This window comes from Strongylocentrotus purpuratus, unplaced genomic scaffold (genome assembly GCF_000002235.5).
Source record: "Strongylocentrotus purpuratus isolate Spur 01 unplaced genomic scaffold, Spur_5.0 spur5_scaffold_14, whole genome shotgun sequence".
In the NCBI taxonomy this organism is placed as follows: domain Eukaryota; kingdom Metazoa; phylum Echinodermata; class Echinoidea; order Camarodonta; family Strongylocentrotidae; genus Strongylocentrotus; species Strongylocentrotus purpuratus.
In genome coordinates this window covers 4801707-4824267 of record NW_022145599.1, presented here as the reverse complement: position 1 = coordinate 4824267, position 22561 = coordinate 4801707, and the positions used below count along the sequence as shown (strand labels likewise).

General features: G+C 38.3%; 1 protein-coding gene across 1 annotated transcript in view; it reads right to left on the bottom strand.

Annotated features, from left to right (window-relative positions):
- Positions 1-9860: 9860 nt before the first annotated feature.
- The window catches only part of LOC586799 (DNA-dependent protein kinase catalytic subunit), a 109049-nt gene continuing 96348 nt past the window's right edge, over positions 9861-22561 (bottom strand). Inside the window, exons 79-89 of the mRNA XM_030984017.1 lie at positions 22163-22339; positions 19122-19190; positions 18536-18668; positions 17389-17677; positions 16896-16991; positions 15814-15906; positions 15041-15112; positions 14332-14533; positions 13872-14060; positions 13036-13169; positions 9861-12602 (exon numbers count right to left, since the gene is read on the bottom strand). Coding sequence (XP_030839877.1) covers positions 12386-12602; positions 13036-13169; positions 13872-14060; positions 14332-14533; positions 15041-15112; positions 15814-15906; positions 16896-16991; positions 17389-17677; positions 18536-18668; positions 19122-19190; positions 22163-22339 — 1671 coding nt within the window. The 3' untranslated portion in view covers positions 9861-12385. The remainder of the gene's footprint in view (positions 12603-13035; positions 13170-13871; positions 14061-14331; positions 14534-15040; positions 15113-15813; positions 15907-16895; positions 16992-17388; positions 17678-18535; positions 18669-19121; positions 19191-22162; positions 22340-22561) is intronic.

Here is a 22561-nt window from a genome sequence, read left to right as displayed (position 1 = left end):
AGCATTTGTTTACATCAATAACCCACTTCTTGTAATGGCCAAAATTAAACTGATTGAATCTTTGCGCAGCATAAAACGTACAACCATTCGGTACAATGGTCTGAAAATCAGACTATAACTTTCTGGCTCTATAGCTCCTAAGTCAATTCGACAACTAATAGTCGTTATTTTCCCACTTAAATATATTTTCAAGCTCCCCCCCCCTTTTTTAGGGAAGTTCTAAATTAGTATTATCTTTCAAATGCCGTTGGAATTAAACCTTTTTATTTTTTGGGGCCTGCAAAAGGGACATACTACCTTTAAAGCAATGATTAAATTGCTTCTCGAATGTGGTGACAAAGCTCCGACTTTCGTTGCAAAGGACCTGAACAGGCTCCCGCCTGTTAGTTTTGACAGCCTCGATGTGTCAGCCTTGCTGGGAAGACTTCAGAAACTAGAGGGTGAAATGACAGCACTGAAGAAATCTGTTATGTGCCAGGCAAAAGTTACTAAGGATATTCAACTAGTTACATCCGAGATGGATTCACATGTGTCGGCTATCTCTACGGTGCAAGAAGCTTCTAGTTCCACGCCCACCACGTCTACTGTACCAGTACCACAAGAAGTCCGGAGTGAGGATCTTTGGAGCCAGGTGGTACGTCGGGGTGGGAAGCGTAAGACCCCTTATATTGAGCCCAACTCCAGCCAGGCCCAAAAACAACCTCAGGAAAGGCCACGGCCCAAAAGCAAGCCGGGTATAGTGGGGACAGCCACTGTAGAGAAAATTCAAGCTGTGAAGACTAAGAAGGTCAATGTCTTTGCTACTCGGTTCGACCCTGATCTTAATTCTACCATGCTACAGGAGTACCTAAAAGAAAGACTGAATGACTCTGTTAAGTGCCGAAAGATAGAAATGGAGAATGCTTGTTTCTCATCGTTTCAGGTTACCGCTTTATGCAATGACGTCCGAGTATGCACCTGATATCTGGCCAGATGGTATTTTTGTTAGGATGTTCTATGAGCCTCAGAAGCAGGGGTCTGTGACACTTTTAGAGTCTTCTGGACCTGTGAGCAGCAGTCATTCAATACTCGAAGAGAAGAGCCAGAGAGAGCCCTAGCTTGGATTATGCTATACCCTTTTAAAATTAAGTTCAATTGTGTTAGTTATAATTGTCGTGGGTTGCGTCTTGGGCAGAGCAATGCAGAGAAATCTCGTCGTCTTGTCATTGAAAAACTATTTCAGGATGAGGTAGACCTCATCTGTCTTCAAAAAACGTGGTTAGCTAAGCAAGATTTAAATGGAATTAACTCTTTACATTCGTTATATCATGGTATTGGTGAATCTACTACAGATCTCAGGAATGGTCTAATTCGGGGTCGTATACCTGGTGGGGTGGCTATACTCTGGCACACTAGATATGAACAATTAATTAGTGAAGTTAGATTAAATGTTGATTGGGCTGTAGGGATTGAATTCAAAACTGATGATAAGAAATTTGTCATCATTAATATATACACTCCTTATGAGTGTCCTGAAAATGAAAGTGATTATCTTGAGAAAATAGCATTTATTGCGGCGGTTATTTTTGAGCAAGACACTACCAGCGTTTATGTGGTAGGTAATTGGAACGCAGACATATCTTACAATAGTTCCTTATTTGGAAATCATTTGAGAAAATTTTGTTGTGATAATAGTTTTGTGTTATCAAGTCTGCAATATTTACCTGCAAATAGTTACACTTATGTTAGTGAAGCATGGCATACCCCATCATGGTTGGACCATTGTATATGTACAGCAGATGCTAATGCCTCTATAGAGAAGATGGAAATTATGTATAGATTTGCTACAACTGATCATATTCCTATTAATTTGTCAATAAATTATTGATGTTGACAATTTGCCTGGGCAACGTGATTCAGGCATGGCTAACACTCTACATAAAGGCAGGCTAGATTGGACTAAGATTGATATAAATCGTAGGAATAATTATTGCTGTGATACTGATTTATTGCTTAAGGGAATTAATGTACATTCACACGATGCTTTTTTATGTCGAGATTCCAATTGTGTAAACAATGACCATGCTATATAATTATGTATGTAATACATATGATATTGTGAAGTGCCTATGTGATGCTAGTGAATCTCTATATCACTGTAAAAACAAGGTTCATAATACTAGGCCTGGCTGGAATGAGCTCCACTCTCACTATGAACATGATTGACAAAGAAAGCGGACAAAATATACAGTTCCTCAGGTAGACAAAGGAACATCCCTTCACTGCTATTATGTAAAAAGTGAATATGCATATGACACCTGTACTGTTCTACACATTTTTACATAATGCCAGTGAAGGGATGTTCCTTTGTCTACCTGAGGAACTGTATATTTTGTCCATTTTCTTTGTCCGTCATGTTCATAGTGTCTGCTACTCATGAGGCTTACCTCTGGGTTGAAGCTGGCAAAAACAGACCGGGACGGTTATTTGAGCTTAAAAAGAGGGCCAATGCACGATTCAAGTATGCTCTCCGTTTTATTAAGAATAATGAGAAAGTCATCCGGGCGGACTCTGTTGCTCGTTAATTGCAGGGTAAATGTTATCATGAATTTTGGAAAGAAATTAAATGTGTTAATAATAGTAAAGCGCATCTTCCAACTGATATTGAAGGTATCTCTGGTGATGAAAAAAATAAGTGAATTGTGGTGTAGCCATTATAAGGATTTGTTTAATTGTGTACAGAGTACGGTGCAGGATGTTACTAATGTTGACTTTGATGTAAATATGGTTATCTCTCCTGAGGAGGTAAAAGAAGCTATTAGAAAATTAGACGACAATAAGTCATGTGGTCTTAATACTATAACAGCTGAACAATTAAAGTGTGAAAGCCCGAAACTCATGCCCTTGCTTACAATGTGCATTTCCGGATTTTTTATTCATGGTATCTTACCAGATAGTAAGATTTCCGTTGTTTTGGTGCCGGTCATTAAAAATAAATCTGGTCGCATTACTAGTAAGGACAATATACCTATAGCATTGGCTAGTGTCCTGTCCAAAGTGCTGGAAAAGATATTGCTTGGTAGGTTGGAGATGTACATTCTTACTAAAGATAACCAGTTCTGTTTTTAAGCCAAACATGGCACTTACATGTGTATATTTGCTCTGAGGGAAATTATTGCAAATTATCGTAGCAGAAATTCTTCCTTGTTTCTTTGTTTTCTTGATGCTTCCAAAGCTTTTGATCGGGTAAATCATGAAAAGCTGTTTACGAAAATGGCTGATAGAGGTATTCCTAATTAGTACCTGATTAGGATACTCGTGTTTTGGTATACCCATCAAACAATGATGGCTACATGGGGAAGTAGTGTGTCTGAACCATTCCATGTCAGTAATTGAGTTAGACAGGGAGGTATTCTTTCCCCCTTTCTTTTTAACCTGTACATGGATGGTCTATCCGACAATATGAATGCTTGTAAAAAAAAAAGACTGTGTAATTGGCAGTCTAGGATTCAATCAGTTAATGTATGCAGATGACCTCGTCAACTGCTGGGTAATTGCAGAGTTTGCTCAAGATTTGTTCTGACTATGGATATAATAATGATTTCAAATATAATGCAAAAAGAGTCATGTTATGATAATTAGATGTAAGGAACACCGTAGATTGGTATTCCCGAATTTTTATTTATGTGGAGCTAAACTCAATGTGTGTACAGAGGTCATGTATCTTGGTCATTTCTTTACTGAGGATCTTTGTGATGATAAAGATATTAATCGACAGTGTCGTAAATTATATGCTCAAGGTAATATGCTCGTTAGGAAATTTTATATGTGTTTTTCCGGATGTGAAGGTGGCATTGTTTAGGGCATATTGTACACCTTTGTACACTGCGCATCCGTGGAGTAATTTCAAGAAGAACAGTTTGTACAGGCTTACTACTGTGGCCTATAATGATGCCGTGAGAATGCTTCTTAGGGTACCTACATACTTTAGTGCTAGTCAAAAATGTAATGTTTGCTGCACTCGTATACGGGATAATCTTTGTGTTCACATTACCCGTTCAACTATAAGAACCCGTTTTACAGGAGTACATGAATGGAATTTAATTTGCAATAACCTTAAATCCAGCTGCCCATTTTCTCGATTTAGAACTCTTTTAGAACGTTTTTGAAAGAATTTCATCTTTGACTGAGTAGACTCTTTCTTTATCTTTCTCATTCTTACCTCTTCCCTTTCTCATTCCCACTTCTTCTCTTTCTCACCTCTTCCTTTTCTTCTCTTACTCATTCTGAACTCTCCCTTTTTATGTATTTCTGTTGTGTGTTAGTGTGTGATTTTGGGAGTTGTGAATAATTATACATGGGCGATACCTGCTAATTGTTAATGGTCGGTCTTTATTAAATTGCATTATTCTCTATGTACGTATATATACCTATTAAGTTTTATTTATTTCGCTATCTAATTAAATATTGTGTTTACCTTGAAAGGGGCCTCATGTACAAGCACAAGTTGCTTCTTAGAGGTCCTGGCGTATTATCTTTTCTGTATTTATGATCTGTAATGTTTTTATGATGCCAAATAAACTGATTTATCATTAACATTTAATTTTGAGGAATGCGACCAAAAGTAATTTGTTCAGACTACGTGGACATTGTCAGAGGCAATATTTTCTTACTTTTTCACACTCTCTAGCTCTCTCTCTCTTTCTCCCTCTTCCCCTCCTCCCCTCCTCATATTTCTCACTCTCTCTCTCTCTCTCTCTCTATTTTGATATAATGTATACCTTTTGAATAGTTCTCTGGGACTTTTGTAGACTCTGTTAATCCCATAGATCAACTGATGTGACCTCTGCTCCTGGGTGAGGAAAGAAAGATCATGAGAGTTCAACATAACAGGAAATAACACCCACCTCGTTTTCGGCCTAGGCTCACTTTGTGAAAATATGGGGAAAGCCCACAAACATGTTCTCGCAAACAAAGTGTACTATCTATACTGAAGGCCTACTTGTACCAGGCTTATGTTATGATATAGTTTGCAGTCACAAAGCCTTGTCAATCGCTGTGGGTAACAATGTCTGCACAGTAAGACAAGGCTGAGGGGCGTACTGCAAAGGCTCTACTAAGCTGATTTGATGCAGCCAGAGACTGGTAGTTATTGAGTGGATTCCTTGACCATAACGAGAGTAAGAAGGACAATAATACTCCTTAATACTCAGTTAAAGTAGGCATATATATGACTCTGGTTCAAGTTATATTTTAATGGACTATCACACTTTTCAGACCGTCACACTCGACTGCAAAATATGGTGACGATCGAAGCAGTATCTTGGACCTGACTTACTGACTTAGATGCATAGGACGTTGCATCCTCTTGCTCCCCTACGAGAAATCATCTTAGACCATGAACATAACGAGAATTTGTTTTAAAGTCATCCCTGATAATGTAGTAGGGTATATACCAATGTTTATGAATTATTTTTTTTCCGCTTCGAGGTATAACCTTTGCAGGTGCGAGTTCCCACCCATGCATATGGAAACGTTTGCTTGTATTTGTCTCATAAAAGGATTTAACCACAAACTGACTCCCACACGGTGTTGAGTACTCAGGGGTCACAGGCCACTGGCTTCACCGGGCAGGTAGTTCCATTATGTGAATGGGTAAATTATAATTTACCCATTCACAACTATTACAAAATGAGGGGACAAATTACATTCTACAATAGGGACACACATTGTTTTTATTGTGCAGAACATACTCTTTTATTGACTTACTTATTGCATGAAACTATAAAACCAAAATGCATTTTGTATTCTAACAATTGGAGAAAAAAGAATAATAACAGGTGAATGAAATGCATTAAACACCACAAACACATGGGGAGGAAGCATTCATAAATTTGAATACATATAGTTGATAAACGACTCTGATGAAACGATAAAACCAAAATGAAATTTGCGTTCTGGCAATTGGAGTACAAAGAATGATAGCAGGTGAATAAAATGCTTCAACAGCAACACAAACACCTGGGATTTAAGCTAGGAAGCATCCATAAATTTGAATAATTTAGTTGACAAACGACTCCGCATGTGGACGTTTGTTGGAGCAGAAAGCAGTGGATTCTTAACAACACGAACCCATTTAACAGAATGTCGGAACGTAAATTAAATTTGGCGCGGTTGGCAAATGCATCTTTCTCCCGGCCCCCCCACTCAGTGTTATTTAGGGTACGCATATGCGTGTTCCAACCGACCACCCCCCCCCCCTTTTCAGCAAAAGTCCGGTGTGTAAAGTCAATACGGCTCGACCTTTTTCTTTTGTATACGAGCCTTTTTCCGCACCCCCCCCCCCCCCTTTTCAGCAAAAGTCCGGTGTGTAAAGTCAATACGGCTCGACCTTTTTCTTTTGTTACGAAAAGGACATTTTGGCAACACGCATGCGGTCATTTTGAAACCTGAGTGGGGGGGGGGGGGGGGGCCGGGATCTTTCTACCCTGCGACTTTAATGGTACGCAAGGGTGTCGATTTGTATCCTCGGTTGGGGGGGATGATAGGTGCCAAAATATTTTCGGCAATGGGTCAAAGCAAACAAGAGGTAGAGGCGTGTGGCAGGTTGCACCCCCTCCCTTCCAAGTTATTAACCTTTTCAAGTCACCCTCAATAAAGATAACATTTTAGAGAATATGGGACCCATGTGAGTCCCACATGGGCTTGCTACCTGGGTTATTATCCTCTCAAGCATATAGGCAGGATTATAATTTAGGGGGGGGGGGCGGGAGTGAGTACCTCCTAGGGGGTGGGTGCAGGGAGGGAAAGTTTCACCCTTCCTGCGCGAAGCGCGGAAGCTTTGACGTTTCATTAAATTATTAGAGAAAGAAGACGAATCGTTGTACCATTCTCGACTCTTAATCCTTCCTGAATTCAGTCCACTCCCCCCCCCTCCTTCACGCGCGAAGCGCGGAAGCTTCGACGTTTCATTAAATTATTAGAGAAAGAAGACGATTCGTTGTACCGTTCTCGACTCTTAATCCTTTTGTCTTCCTACGTCATCTTCCTATCTTCTTTCTCTCTCTCTTTTTTTGGGGGGGGGGGCGACCGCCCCCACCACCCCCTGGCTACGCGCCTGTATCCTCTCTGTCTCTCATTATCTCTCTCTCCCACTCTCTTCTGCTTTTTTGCACTTTTGCGCTTCGCGCTTAACATTTACTAAGCTCGTTGCTTTTTACTCTGCGGCTTTTCATTTGGCGCACTGCATTTCTATGATGCTGTTGATTGAATAAATTGAATAAATTCATCAATTCCTGATGAAGCCGTATGAGCGAGAATTAAATTTATACTTGTGTCATATACGGTCGTCTTATTTACTTCGTTTTCTATTTATATATGTATGTATTATGAAAATGAGATAGCAAAATGTGTATATTGATGGTCATCTTGCGAGTAATAACCATTAACTACTCTCATCGGGCTCTCATCATTATTATTTTTTTTTTTGATGGTGAATTATTGGGGGGGGGGGGGGATATATCCCCCATCCCCCCGGGATCGACACCCATGATGGTACCATATCCAGTAAATTAAAACAGTAAAATGGCTCTTATTTTAAAATTACTCATTGAATAAAACCCAAACTTCAGTAATATCAGAAGAAATATATTATATCTTTATACTAATAATAAAAAAAGATGTATAAACATTGTGAAAGTGTCGCATTTTACGATAAAAGAGACCGATTTAGTGAAGATGACGTCATTAGTGCGCTTGCATCAGGGAATTCAAGGTCAAAAGGTCAATTCAGACGCTGATAAGTTATTGGTCGAGCCTTTTTGTTTCCTTTATTCCGACAAAACTATACAATCAATCAAAACAAGTTTAATACCAGAAGAAAGCTAACGATAAGTCCGGCGATAAGTATTTTCATTAACCGCTTGCCCCAAAGTCGCTTGAACACAGTGAAACGAGTGAGAGTTTGCGAGAGCGGCCAAAGTGTGATTGAAACTCGGTATTTGCTCTTCTCCAACGCAAAAAGAGACAACATTGTGCTGGATAAATGTATTTTTTCCGACGAAAGTACAGAAAATTTGCATATAGTCTTTTTATATTATACTTTATGAAATGTTACCCGAGTGACTTCCGGGCGCCCCAATGCTGGAAAGAAGCGCACATTTTTAGAAAACTTCACTTTTTCATGGAAAAATGCTTATTTGTTCTATGCACGCAAGTCAGATTGAGTGGATGATACGTTTCCATATGCTCCCCCTTTTTGTTGGAAAAAGAAGGAAAAATCGAAGAAAACGATAGATTCTGACGAAATCAACTGAGGTGCTCTGCTACGCTTTGCGCCAGATCACCAACAAATAAGCTTCAAAAGACGGGAATGTAGACCCAGAAAATTATTAGACCGCAATTTACCAAATATTAGTTGAACCGACCCTTTGTCTGAAATCACGTTTAACAAAGAAAAGTTAGAGCGCAGACTACCTTCTGATTATTTTGAACAAAAGCATAAAATACCGGTAATCATCGGTTTTAAATGTTCAAAAGTTCGAAAAATACGGGCCATCGTGTGCTATAGACGTTCTCAAAGGTCTTGGGGATGTTAACACCTTGAAGGAGAAGTCCTCCCTGATATAAAGATGGTTTTAATAGAAGCAGAAACATGAGAGGAAGAGGTCAATGACAATTCCTTGATCCGCGCCTGTCAGAGGCACACATCACCAAATCCACAAGATTAACAAGAGCTGTTCACGCACAAGGATATCTCGACCACACCTTAACCCACGACTCAGCAATATAAAAACTCCTCCCCCAGAACTGTGAAGACATGGATGATGGAACATTCTCCCAGTCAATATAAAGGTTTTTCCATTGGCATTAGAATGAAATTGAATTGAAGGGTTTTTCATCTTGATGGAATTACAGTTCAGAAGTAAAAAGGAGAGGAGCCCCCCCCCCCCCCCCCCCATTAAGATACTGTCTGCTGCGTGCTTTTATGGTGTTCTACTACATGCATCCTTCATCATTAACACCCCTTTAGCTCTGCGCAGACAATTTATGTAAGATATAATCCTCTTATAGAAAAGCGAATTCTTCGCATATTTTCATTGTGTATTGTTTCTAAATATCAATATACACACATGTATTTATAGCCTATTAACTAAAAATTGTTGAAAGACCCATAAATCATTGCTCACTTGATCTGTAATAGACAGGGGAGAAATGTCTTGTGTCAAATATTTCCTCTTAAAACATGGTTATTTGTTAGATAACAAATTCCATTAAGAATCATATTAGGTCCAGGCCGAGATAACATCCTATTCATCAAGAAATTGAAATAAAAATTATAGTTTGCCTGATGATTTGACAGTTTAATTAATTTTCATACCAGAGGATGGAAATGGATAAAAACAAAATGAAATTGTACTTTCACTGTCAATTTCTTGTTCATTATGGTATTCAAACGAAATATTTATCATGGGAAAAAGTTCATTTTACATTTGAAGACTCAAGTTCAGGTTTTAATTTTAATAAAATTGATTCAAATGTTGCATGAATACAAATACCAGTAGAAAACATATGTACTCGATTAGTGTACATCTTCATCTGCAGTTGCCACTATTGGTTATGGAGAGTAATGTTTTGTACGTTGATACTAAATGTCATGTACACACAAGTAATCATAGAAATTCACCTTGTATTGTTTTTAGGATGATTGATTTGTATCCCTAATGTACAGGAGGATTTGACGAAGAAGAACGACTACATTCTTGTTCAGGAAAAACTGTTGTGTGTGCCCTTCTTTAACTTCCATCATATTTATATACAAGGCATAAATCATGCTTATTGTGTACATTTAAGAAATCAAATGAAAACATTCAGAAAATGTATTTCTCTTGTAGTCTATTATTTATTGTGAAAAGTGATGTCATAAAAGTAATATTTAGTACATGAAAGTCACAGTAGTAACAATGAAAATGCTTCTTATTTTTATAGTCCCACTTCAAGTTCACTTCTACTGTTTCTTGCTACACAGGACTGTAACACAGAAACAAAATACACAAAAAGACATGTACAGCTTAAGCTTGATATTCTACAAACGATACACATGAAACAAGATTTGGGTACATGGAATGAGATCATGTGTTAAAAATAAACTGCATAATAAGTGCCTAAAGAAAAAGGCGGATAAACACACTAAACTAGCTTTCTAATATTTTTTTAATATACCTCGGTCACGCCACCAAACTGACTCCAAGCTGACTTATTTTTTACCACAGGGGTAATGTAATCTTTTAGCTGGTCTGTTGTCGGCGTGATGTTGGTTTTGTTGGTGTGACTGAGGGATTAGATATGGCACATTCGTCATGTGAAAAAATAATTTCTTTGCAAATTTGCAAAATGGCATCTCAAAGATACATTACATGTAGGATAGATACTAAACTGAGTAAGTTCAAAAGCTTCATTTTACAGACTAGCATTTTTTAACCCGTTGGCTACTGATTTATCTAATTCCCATAGGCTTAACACAGGGACCACAAGGTTCCAGTAAGCAATGGGTTAAATGAAATGTATAAAGCTTGATTGACTTTCTTATTATATAGGTTTACCATATTCATTGATGCACATAATTAATCACTTGGTATTTTAACAACTGCACAGAAAGGGAATAAAAATCACTCAAGAGGAATGTTGATCATTCTTAATCTTATTGCTCAATCAGTCAATTTTGAGATGGAATAAAAAACAATATAATTGAAATAAAATGCTCTTGATAATTCAGTCGCATAGGGTCGTATTTCAGCAGGTATTCATATAAATATGCGACAAACAGATCTAATATATTTCTATCTGACATGATGAATGCAGAGATACCTAAAATGTCGCATCATCCAAACTTGAGCTATCACTCAGATTTAGTCAATACATAATAAACAATTTGTTGAGAGGCATATGGATACCAGGTACATCGTCAGTTCAAACTGGCTGCCTTAGCCACATACGTCCCACACTCACAATCAATGTCATTGACTTTTCATGACTGGGAGATTTTTTAAACATTTTCCATGACTTTCCATGGTTTTTTCATGACCGTGGGAACCCTGGATTGTTGACACTGTGTTCTTGTATAATGGAACATGTCTATAAAGACCACCCAAGGGAAATACAAAATGTGGTCTTTGTAGACAGGTTTTCACTAAAGCAGGTTTGAATGTATATGAATTAGTGCTCTTAATAATATTTAGCTTTTATATAGCGCTTAATAAAAATGTCTCTAAGCGCTTTACAAATACACTATTACCTTCTGAGTATATATTATGAATTTCACGAACTCACATTACTACCTGTAGATTATTCAATATCTACTGCCTTCTTTAAACAGTCTGCTCTTATTCAATAATAGACTGCTCAACAGGTTTGTTTATAACCATATTTCATTTTGTACATGTATGGAATACAAATAATTACATCCAAACATCCTGTAGTAAGCCCTTCTGACAGAATTTTACTTCTCTGCATTATGATATTGATTGCTGTATTGCAGAGCTCACCGGCAATCACAAGAAGAAAATACATTCAATCGACTAATTCTGCTGTGAATTAAAGTGAATTAGACATTGCAAGTAACTACTGCTTATTGATACAAGTAAATGTGTACATAACTCTATCTGTACTTGTAAGAAATATAATTCACACATCCACATTTTATTCAGATTTTCAGTTCTCTTCCTTTCTACATGTACATTAATGTGTTGCTTTTCAAAACTGTACAGGCCGAGTGGCTCTAAGGTTAAAATACGCTGACCAAGACTGAGTTGATTATACACTATTACTTCATGCCTTTACTAATGCAACATTTTATTCATATATTTTACATTCTACAGGAAGCACTAGTAAGAGGCAAAGAACACATGTACCAAATGTACATACCCAATTTCTTGAATATTTCTAGAGTAGATGTTTCACAATGACTAATCAACAATGATATTTCAATGACAATGTGATTGTTAATTTTAAAAAATATGCCTTACTGGTACTATTCATCCGAACCTGTTAAGGAACTTTGAGAACAGAATTTCTAAGTTTATCTCTATCTTTTAAGATAATAACCAAAGCTAGTGGAAAGGTACCTTGTGGTTCTAAAAACTATTTACTATTTATGCTGTACCATGCAATACCTCATACAATGATATCAAAACATGACATGTACAATCCAACTTTAATGAAGTCCATCTGATGTTCCAGTAATGACTGATCAATAGGCCTAGACCCATGGTTCTCATCCCTGCCAAGTTTTCCCTAGAATATGAGGGTAAGTTGCTTGATCCTCAACGCTTAGTCCTTTAGACGGACACAATGCTTACTTGCTCTTATGAAGTCCATCTGATGTTCCAGTGATGAATGACCAATAGACCTAGACCCATGGCTCCCATCCCTGGTAGGTTTTCCCAAGAATACGAGGGTCAGTGGCTTGATCAATTAGACAAGCGACTTGATCCTCAACGCTTAGTCCTTTTGACTTAGATTGTGCTCGTTTGCTCTCTGTATTTCCACCACATGTAGACTTCAATGCTTTCAAGAACGGAGCGTCCCTCGCGTCCTTTGAATGCGGCCCCATCTCTAGCTCTGCCCTGTAGTGTAAAATAGAAGAGTAAACATCAAATAAAGTATGGTCTTGTTACAAGAATTGCTGCTATAGCCATCCCTACACTTTACTTGTGTTATAATTTCATTGCACTTTTGTGAATATGGCACATGATCTTAATCATTACGAGGCAGCTTACTGCTTCAAAAATGTACAATGATTCTTCTGTCCGATTTCATAAACACAAAGTGTTTCACTACAGGTCACACAAAGGTCCCAAAACAAGGAATTATATTTCAACACTGACAGTCCAGGAGCGCATCAGTGCCCCGTCTCTAGACATTTTGTGAAATAATTACAACAGTAGTGGCCTATCAGTTCCATTTTTGTCTTCTTTCAAGTCTTATACATATTGTATTGAATTGAATATGGGCCCGGGACTTTTAGGATAAGGGTTGAAAAAGAAAAAGGATACTTACTTGGTGATGTACGTTGAGTTAACACCTTGAAGTTTCATCTTTGCAAATTTAATCTTTTTCTTAGGGTACCATGAGATGTCCTCGCGACTATCTTCAGACAACTTCTGGTAATCGGCTTGCTTCACAGCGAAACACTACAAATCACAAAACAAATATTTAGGAAATCCAGTTTAGGGCCACTGCAATTAAGGATTATTTAAAAATGATCACATTTCATTTTGTTTTTTAATCCACTTTTTTAAAACAGCTTTTCTGGCTCCATTTAGGTTCAAAGCACCACATAATAGGTACTCCAATAGACATAATGCTATATATATTACTCATTGCGGATATAGTATCGAAAGTAATGTCGCTAGTGACATTCGTTTGTCTCGCAATGCATGGTCAACAAGGGATCAAAAGATCTCAAAGTTTTGTGCGCCACTTCGTCATGTGATAAAATATATTTGTAAGCAAGCGTCTTTTATACTCTACGGGTGGACTGGCGGTCAAATAACTTGGCGCATGAAACTTTGTGATCTTTTGATCCCTTGTTGACCATGCATTGCGAGACAAACAGATGTCACTAGCGATATTATTTTGATACAATAGACATGTCTAAAAATTCCATACATTTCAAACAAATACTTCTCTTGCCATTTAAAAGGCTTGTGAGAAGATGGCCCGACATAGCAACAAGTAATGTATGCAAAATGATTCCATACATAGAGATGCCATTATTCAGAGCAGGTGAATTAAATGGTTGGAAACCAGATGCTAGGGAGAGAAACATGAAATACAATGCATTGCAGGTCTATTAAAAAACAAGCCATTTTCTTCTTAGTCTACAAACCAACCTTCCAATCGAGAGATGGCTCTTTCACAAACACATCCATCGTGTTTACTAAGAGCTCATGATTCTGACGAAGCGCCCTCAATGTATGAACCATGGTACTCTGTAGGACGCCATCTATCTTCATGGGTAGCATGAGGTTGATGATCTGTCTGGTCACACGGAATGGGATCAGCTCTGGGATCGGCAAGAACTGTCAAGAATAATTGTAGACATGACACAAAGAAAATGTAGAATATTTCTTCTGTAAAACATAAAGTACTATTTTATCTTTAGACAAGTAGCATTTGAAGTGGTTTTATTCATCTTTGTGAAATAAATTGAAGAAAATAAATCAACCTCAAATAATCAATGACACAATAATGGCAAGAAAATGACACAGTTCCCTTCTCATTTTATGATAATACAACTTAAACTAATAAAGTCTGTTCTCACAACATATGACTGGTTTGCAGCCTTCTTACCTGGGTAGCTGATCCAAAGGAATGACCAAAGTCAATGCCCACCATGCCTCCTGTCTCTAAACTGACCAAGAAGTTTGAAAGATGGCGATCACCGATACCAAGAATGTATTGACAGATACACAGGACAGCATGCGATCGAGCAAAGTGAGCCCTCAACGTCAAGAATGCTTCAGGGGAAGCACTCAGCTGCATGAAGCCTCGTCTAAAGAAACACAAAATTGCAATGAAGGCAGATATACAATAAGCTTTCGACTTCACAAACATTAGAGTACAATAATGCACAGTCCCAGATGAACAAGAAATTCAAGTACAAGATAAGTCACGACAAGTCAAGAACATAAGTCTGTATTAGTATTTTCGGAGATTAAAGCACTAAAAAAGTTTGTTGGCTCTCCTCCACAATTTCCTGTTTTGATAGAAATCTGATAAATGTAATAGACATTCATAATTTCACAACACTTTCACTTGTGGAATAAAATTATCCAGTGCTGCATGTGCATGTCGATGTATCTATATGAAAACATTTATAACTCTGTCTGCTAGAGCACCATAATGGCAGCCATTCTAAAGCCGGGGTAATAATTGTGGAGGACCAGGAGTATCAAGTCTGATATGAGTGCTATACAAGAACCCACAATTATGAATTATTAATATTGCATGATTATATAATTTGGAACATATTAATCATTTATCAATAAAAGAAACATACCTAAGAAGGTCCCAAGGTAGTTTTGCTTCTCTCTCTCTGAAGGCTTTTATAGTCTCTGTCTCATTTGCTTTCCTGAAAGAAAGAAAAATCATAGTTTTCATGGTTTCACATTATTTACATTTGTTCCACATCATATGTCTCCATACCAGTAGCAATGGCGCAGTTGTACAGCGTAATTTTTGTACAAAATGTTACTTATTATATTCCTTTTACCATACTAACCCTCTAACATGCAAAAAGTCCTGACAAAATTCTCAAACCTCAAAGATTTTTATGGTTTTCTTGAAAGGCGTCACTGAGCGACACGCTCGAACTGTAAATTCTTGAATTTTCCCAACCGTTTTTCCATTAAAAATAAGACATACAGTAAAACATGCTTTTTAAAATCTTTCAACACTTAAATGTTTGGAATGGTATATAGAGCCAATTAATTGCATTGGGTTGATTTACATTTACCTAAAATTTAATTAAATTAAATTGTAATAATATAGTAGGGAGAATTTTGGAATAGATCAGATCAGTTTTCCCAATTTTTATCATTAATAATGGTCTGTTTTCACACAAACTTTCAGATTATCTTTAATTGTACATCTAGCATTGAAGTCACTCTCTCATCTGAACAATGTTACCAAGTCCCTTTAAAAGCTGAAACAGGAATGCACAATTTCCCATGTCATACTGCTGAAATCCTTGTATAAGAATCACCATTCCAACAAAGAAAGAGTTATGAAAATATTTTCACTGACCATCACTGCTGAGGTTGTTCTACTTACTTGTATGCTTCAGTAAAGAGTTTAGTAATGTTCCCATCAGTTTGGCAGAATTTTTGAAGCCAAGTAGTGAAGAGAGCTACTGGTCCGGTAGTCCTGTGATTACATAACAAAGGGAATGTGATACAATTGAAAATAATAATACTAATAATATTCAGTTCTTGTATAGGGCATAATACGTTATGAAATAACATCTCTATGGGCTTCCAGAGAGCTTTGGAAATTATTACCCTAGCTTTAGTTGTTTACTGTAGCTGTGGATGAAGGAGAAATGGTAAAGATAAAATATGTGACTCTCAGTGGCAACATGTAGTACATGTAGAATCCTGAATGTGGGCACCTACCTGGCATTACCACACAAAGTCCAAATTAGTACCGTAAATCTTTGTTTATAAGACGCACCCCTATTTTTTAGGACAGCAAGCCAGATCAGATTGCCTCTTATTTCAGCGTTCAGAAACCCATGCAGGGAAGGACTTTCATTTTATTATGAGGCACAGTTGAAGTGCTTGTGAACTTGTCACAAATAATGTTAACAATGTTGTTTTTAAAACTAAAGATGACAGACAAATTTTGCTCCGAGTCCAAATAGAAATTTGGACAGGCTAGTTTTTCAGTGGTGAGTCGATACCACCTGTGCGAGTGAGCTGGAGACGAGGGTGAGCCTCGGGTAGCAAAGTGAAGGGGCATAATTTATCGAGACTGAAAAAAACAAAAAGCAAAAAGAAACAGCAACTCTCTTCTCTTCAAATTGTTGAATGTAGGTTAACTTCAAATTGTAGATCCTATTCTTTATTTGCATTATGTAAATTATGTTGAGAGACAGATATTTTTGAAAACCACTAAGAAGTAGCATTTTGAGGACTCAAAATATCCTGTACCTGTCTATAAGATGCACCCCCGACTTTTGAATTTTTACGGCGGGAAAAATTTGCGTCTCATACACGGAGAATACAGTAGTTTAGTTTATTTTCAAAGCCATGAGAGGTAATAGTCAGGATTGGTGTTCAACCCTGCCACTACCACAAAGTTTACGATCATACGTATGCAACACGATTGTGATTGTGAATGTGAATGGAGCTTACCTGGATGTATAAACCTTATGCTCAGCTTCAGTCATGGATCTGGTAATAAAATCCTTCAGGGTCGTTGTTCTCTTTACCCACTCTAGAATACCAAGTCTTCAAAGAGAAAATTAAGAGAGAAAATATTGTACATCCTCTGCTCATACTGCACAGCAAAATTGAAATCCTTTTGAAGGATGATTAGGAATATAATGTATTTTGTATGCTTCATTGCTTCTGACACTGACTTTTATTAGTATTATTATCATTATTATAATAATATTTATAATTATCATTGTTATTATCATCATCACCATCATCACCATCATCATCACCATCATAATTATTATTATTAGTAGTAGTAATAGTAGTAGTATCATTATCATCACCATCATGCCAGGTGTATGACTTTGTGTATCTTGTACCTGTTATCGTTAATATCCTTTACATATAATTCACTGAGACAATGAACGCAATCATAACAATTGCAGTCAAATCATGTTACGTGGCATACCTTGGAGTCATGGGCACAACCTGATAGGTAGTAAGAGTGAGCCCTCGTTGACTGCAAGCCGCATCCTGTGCCAGAATGCTGTTCATGATGCAGAAGAGTTGCTCTATCCTCTGATCCATCCTGAGATCCTCTCCAACCTTCACCAGGAATGGGTAATCCATCTCATCGTTGCCTCGGATCGTGATGCACTTGGGCTTGCGTAGAGAGGACAGTGTCAGCACCGTCTCGTCGAATCCAGCGATCTTGACATGGTAGGCTGGGAGAGGCTTCTTGCTTCCATCGTACTGACCTGTCAACGGATCAGAAAAAATATTGTGAAACAGATAAATAAACAGACACAATAAATCCAAAGTAAATACAAGAATAGCAGTGTCGTTGTTTCCTTGTATCCGAATAGTATACCAAGTCCAGTCCGGTCGTTGAGTCTTGGCTTTCTTTGACTACGGCCAGGAGGGAAATGTGGTACATTTCCTTAGCATAAGGTTTCAGAATCAAGGATTAGACCTAGAAATACAAAAATGATTCTATATAAAAGTTAATAAAATAATTTTAAACTGCCTCAACAGAACGTTATGGCTTTATTTGCAGTTTCCCCAGTTCATTTCTATTGCTGATTAACTTTGTATAATTCCGGTATATTTGTAGACATGTTTCCGTTTTGTATGTGCTCTGTGTCTTCTATATTGTATATATTGTAGAGGTATTGTGGTCGAGTGGATACGTCGCCGGACTATCAATCACAAGGTCTGCGGTTCGAGTCCCGTCGCTGCACTAATGTCCTTTGGCAAGACATTGATCTACATTTGCCACACTCCACCCAGGTGAAGTAAATGGGTACCTGGTAGGAATTTATTCCTTGAAATGCAGCTCGCGTAACAGCTGCACTGCTAAAGCCAGCCTGTTATGCTGCATTATTGTAGAGCGCTTAGAGACTTCTGACAAGGTCAGTGTTAGGCGCTATATAAGCACTGTAAATATTATTATTATTATATAATCTGTATCTTATATGTTTTTTTATGGATTTGAATTGAAATTAAACTTGAAAACTTGAAAACTTGTATATGGAAAATGGCTATTTAAATGTGTTATTATTATTTACAACATAAAGCCTGAAACAATTTTGAAGCAAATTGTAGAACCAACCCACCAGGTATCTCCAGTTCATCTCCCCTTAGAGTCTGGAACGCAGTGAACCAGGGAGAGTACTCCTTGAGATTGCCAGGGTCATCTTTTCCTGGAGTCATCTTTGCACAGATGTCCTGCCTTAGCTTGGACCATGTCTGCAAGCAAAGAAATCAATTGATATGTGTTCCATGCTTGATACATGTATATGCAGACATAATATGCTTAGAACATGATGCTCATTTGTATGTAAACAGTCACGGGAGTAAATTGTGCCAGTACTCTGATATTTTGTAATTGTAAAAATTAACAACGTTTCCAAGATGGTTTAGAATATAGTCGTGTTTATTCTACAAAAGAAAAGCATAAAATGCGTATTTGCGTATCTGCTACTACAATGGAGAAAAGACTTGATGTTGGAGTAAACAAGTGGTTCCTGTATTAAGCCTTTAGGAATGAAAATATTTTGTTGTCATTCAGAAATTGTTTATTCTCTTCAGGATCAAAACTCAGGAAAAAAGGAAATCATCAATGTGCTTTAAAGCTGTACTCAGCTGAATCAGCAAAGCCTTTGCATTACAATTCAGATGAGTTTCCAGACTTGGTCTTACCTTGTAGTCCATTGCTGCAAGCTTACTTCCATCTTGACCAAATGATGAATCAAACCTCTTCTGCCATTCCTAAGAAAAAGAGAGCAAACATTTCAAGACTTCATTCTCTTTTAACAAAATGATGACGACATGATTTTGACACTGTCAAACATAATATTAACATAAAATTTTCTATAGCTAAACAACAGGTATATGCTACATGAACTTGCCTTACTCTTACTTTGGAAGAGGAAAGCTTTCAGCAGATGTTTGATCTGAAGCAAACAAACCACAAACAGTAAACTACAGTGAAAACTCCCTTAGCGACCACCTGTATACAAAGTCCACCAGCCTATAAAGGCCACAACATTCTCTCTTTCTGTTAAATAGTGGATCCCGATGACACATGTACTAAAGTAATGTACTAAAAACTGTTCATAAAGACCACCTGCCCACACAGACTGCTTTTTTGGCCTCCCTTGAGCAACCTTCCCCCAGCAAGGTCCTGCTTCTACTCTCTGATAAGAGATGGAGGACCTTTCTTGGGCTGAGACTTTGGTCACACCAAGAAGACCAACAGCAGAGCGAGTAAAACATCAAACATCAAATGGATCAAATTTGACCGGCTTGTGTAGGAGTGGAGTAGGTACGGCAGTTTGACTGAAGTCCTAATTTGCAACTGGTTATACTCGCCGTACCCTTCCGACCTTCTTCCAGCACAGTCCTCCTCTTTGATAAGAACTGCAGAAATTACTTTGGGCTTAGTAGTCAACTGGTAAAACCCAACTTGCCCTTCCAACCTTCTTCTAGCTAAAAAAAGTTTGGCTTATACCTTAGTCACACCAATGAGACCGAAAGCAGACCAACATCTGAACAATTAAAACATTGCATAACATCTCCCAGAACATGTGAGAGATGCTTGTGAACTCAGAAGGAAGGCTAGGGTAACTAAACTGAACTCACCTCATAATAATCATAATATTATGAAGTACCGGCACCTTAACAAAAAAGTTAAATATGAAGTCAAAAAGTGGAAGAGGGAGACTCTCAAGAAAGAAGTAGAGGAAATGGAGGCAGCACAGGCACGAAATGACAGCCATGAGCTATTTAAGAAAGTTAGAAAACTAGCTGGTGAGAAGGAGAAGATACAGCCAGCAGCCAAGAACAAAGAGGGGGTCCTCAAGACTGCTCCAGGAGATGTTTTGGATTGTTGGAAAGAACATTTCAGCACTCATCTTAATACAGAGTTCCCGAGAGACACCAACACACTTTGCAATATACCTGAACCTCCTCCTACTGAAAACCAGACTTCACCTTTTACCATAGAAGAGGTTAAAGCTGCGATCAAGGCTCTAAAGAATAACAAAGCAACTGGATTTGATAACATAGCAGCTGAAACACTGAAAGCTGGTGGTCCAGCAATGGCACAGATCTTGCTGAAGATCATCAACACTGCTTTTACGCAAGGCAAGACACCAGTTGAGTGGAGCAAAGGCCTTATTACCCCTGTGCACAAAAAGGGGGATAAACTTGACCCAGCTAACTACCGAGCCATAACACTGCTATCAGTGCCGGCTAAAGTTTTCTGCAGGATGGTGCTCAGTAGGATCCAAGGGACAATTGAAGAGCATTTATCGGAAGAGCAGTGTGGATTCCGGAGCTCCAGAAGAACCACTGATGCTATTTTCATTGTCAGGCAAGTGCTGGAGAAGGCCAAAGAGAGACACATCCCCATCCATTGGAATTTTGTGGACTTCAAAGCAGCATTCGATACTGTCTGGAGGGATGCTTTATGGAAGTGCCTTCTTTCAATAGGAGTTGAGACGAACCTGATTGACCTCATTAAGTATATGTATGATCAGACCAAATGTGCTGTCATCGTAAATCGTAAAGTTACGGAATGGTTCCAAGTTAAGACAGGCGTCAGGCAAGGCTGTCTTCTTTCCCCAAGTCTATTCAACATCTTCCTAGAGTTTGTGATGGCAGATGTCAAAAACCTAGACAGTGGAGTACAGATGGGTGGCATACGCTTTAACAACATCCGCTATGCAGATGACACCACTCTACTCGAACTCATCTATGACAAACTCCAAATATCAACAAACAAGCTGGTGGAAGTTTGTGGCAAATGGGGAATGAAAATTAACACAGCTAAATGCAGAATCATGACAACCGATGATGGGGAGACTTCAATAGATGGCAACCCTATAGAGAAGGTAGAAGACTTTGTCTTCCTTGGAAGTGTAGTCCCCTCTGTTACCAAAGATGTCAAGAGACGCACAAATCTAGCTTCCTGGGCATTTGGCAGACTGAGAAACAATATATGGACCAACCAAGATATTTCAAGAGCCCTGAAGGTCAGGATTTATAATGCCCTCATTCGTCCTATAGCCACCTACGGGTCTGAGACGTGGACGCCAAGGAAAACTGACCGGGATAAACTGGAGACCTTTGAGATGAGATGTCTGCGGACAATAGCAGGAGTCCATCTTCTAGATAAAATCAGAAGCGTAGACATCAGAAAGTCATTGAAAATCTCCAAGACAATAAATGAGGAAATATCCAACCGCCGCCTGAAATGGTTTGGACATGTGGTACGTATGCCACAGGAACGCCTACCAATACAAGTCCACACCAATGACTTTACTGTGCCACGGCCACCAGGACGTCCTCCCCTGAGGTGGAAAGACCAAATCCGCCAAGACTCTCGATTAAGCCTGGAGGCTGCCCAACACCAAGCCCAGGACAGAAATGAATGAAGGCAGACCACCCGTAGGAGCGCAAGGGGACACTCCGTCCTGAGCATTTAAGTCATAACAGCTTAAACTTGGTCGGTTTGGAGTAGGTTTGGCATTGTGACCAAGGTACCAATTCACAACTAATGAAAACCACCTTATTCTTCCAACTTTCTTCAAGTACATGTACACCCCTGATTCTACTGTCAGATAAGAGCTGCAACAGCAACTTGGGCTTAGTTTTCAACTGGTTAAACCCCTTCTAAATTCAGATAATGAGATCTGTAGGGAGGTTTTCCAGGCTTAATAATCAACCAGTTTACTTACCCTTCCAAATTTCTTCCAGTAAGGTCCTGGTTCTACAGTCTGGCTAGAGCTGGAGGGTCCTCCTTGCCTTCCTCCGGACTCAAAGAGCTGCTGATAAAGCTGCTGGTATTCCTGCTTGATGGCAGGATGATCGCGTTCCTTACTGTTCATCTTACTGTTGATCACACTGATCCAATCCTAGAATTGCAAGTGGCCAAAGAGAGCAAACAGTATGTTATATCTATTGTGTTACCTACCTGAATTGAATTATCAAGAGTACAATTTAAAGTTATACCTCATTGTTTCAAAAATGTGCCTCAAAACAAACTTCTATGTTGTGTTTACAATGAAAGCTGTATATCGAAACCGCTCAAGGTGTATAATCTTCATTAAATTGGCAACGCATTTATAATGCATCAT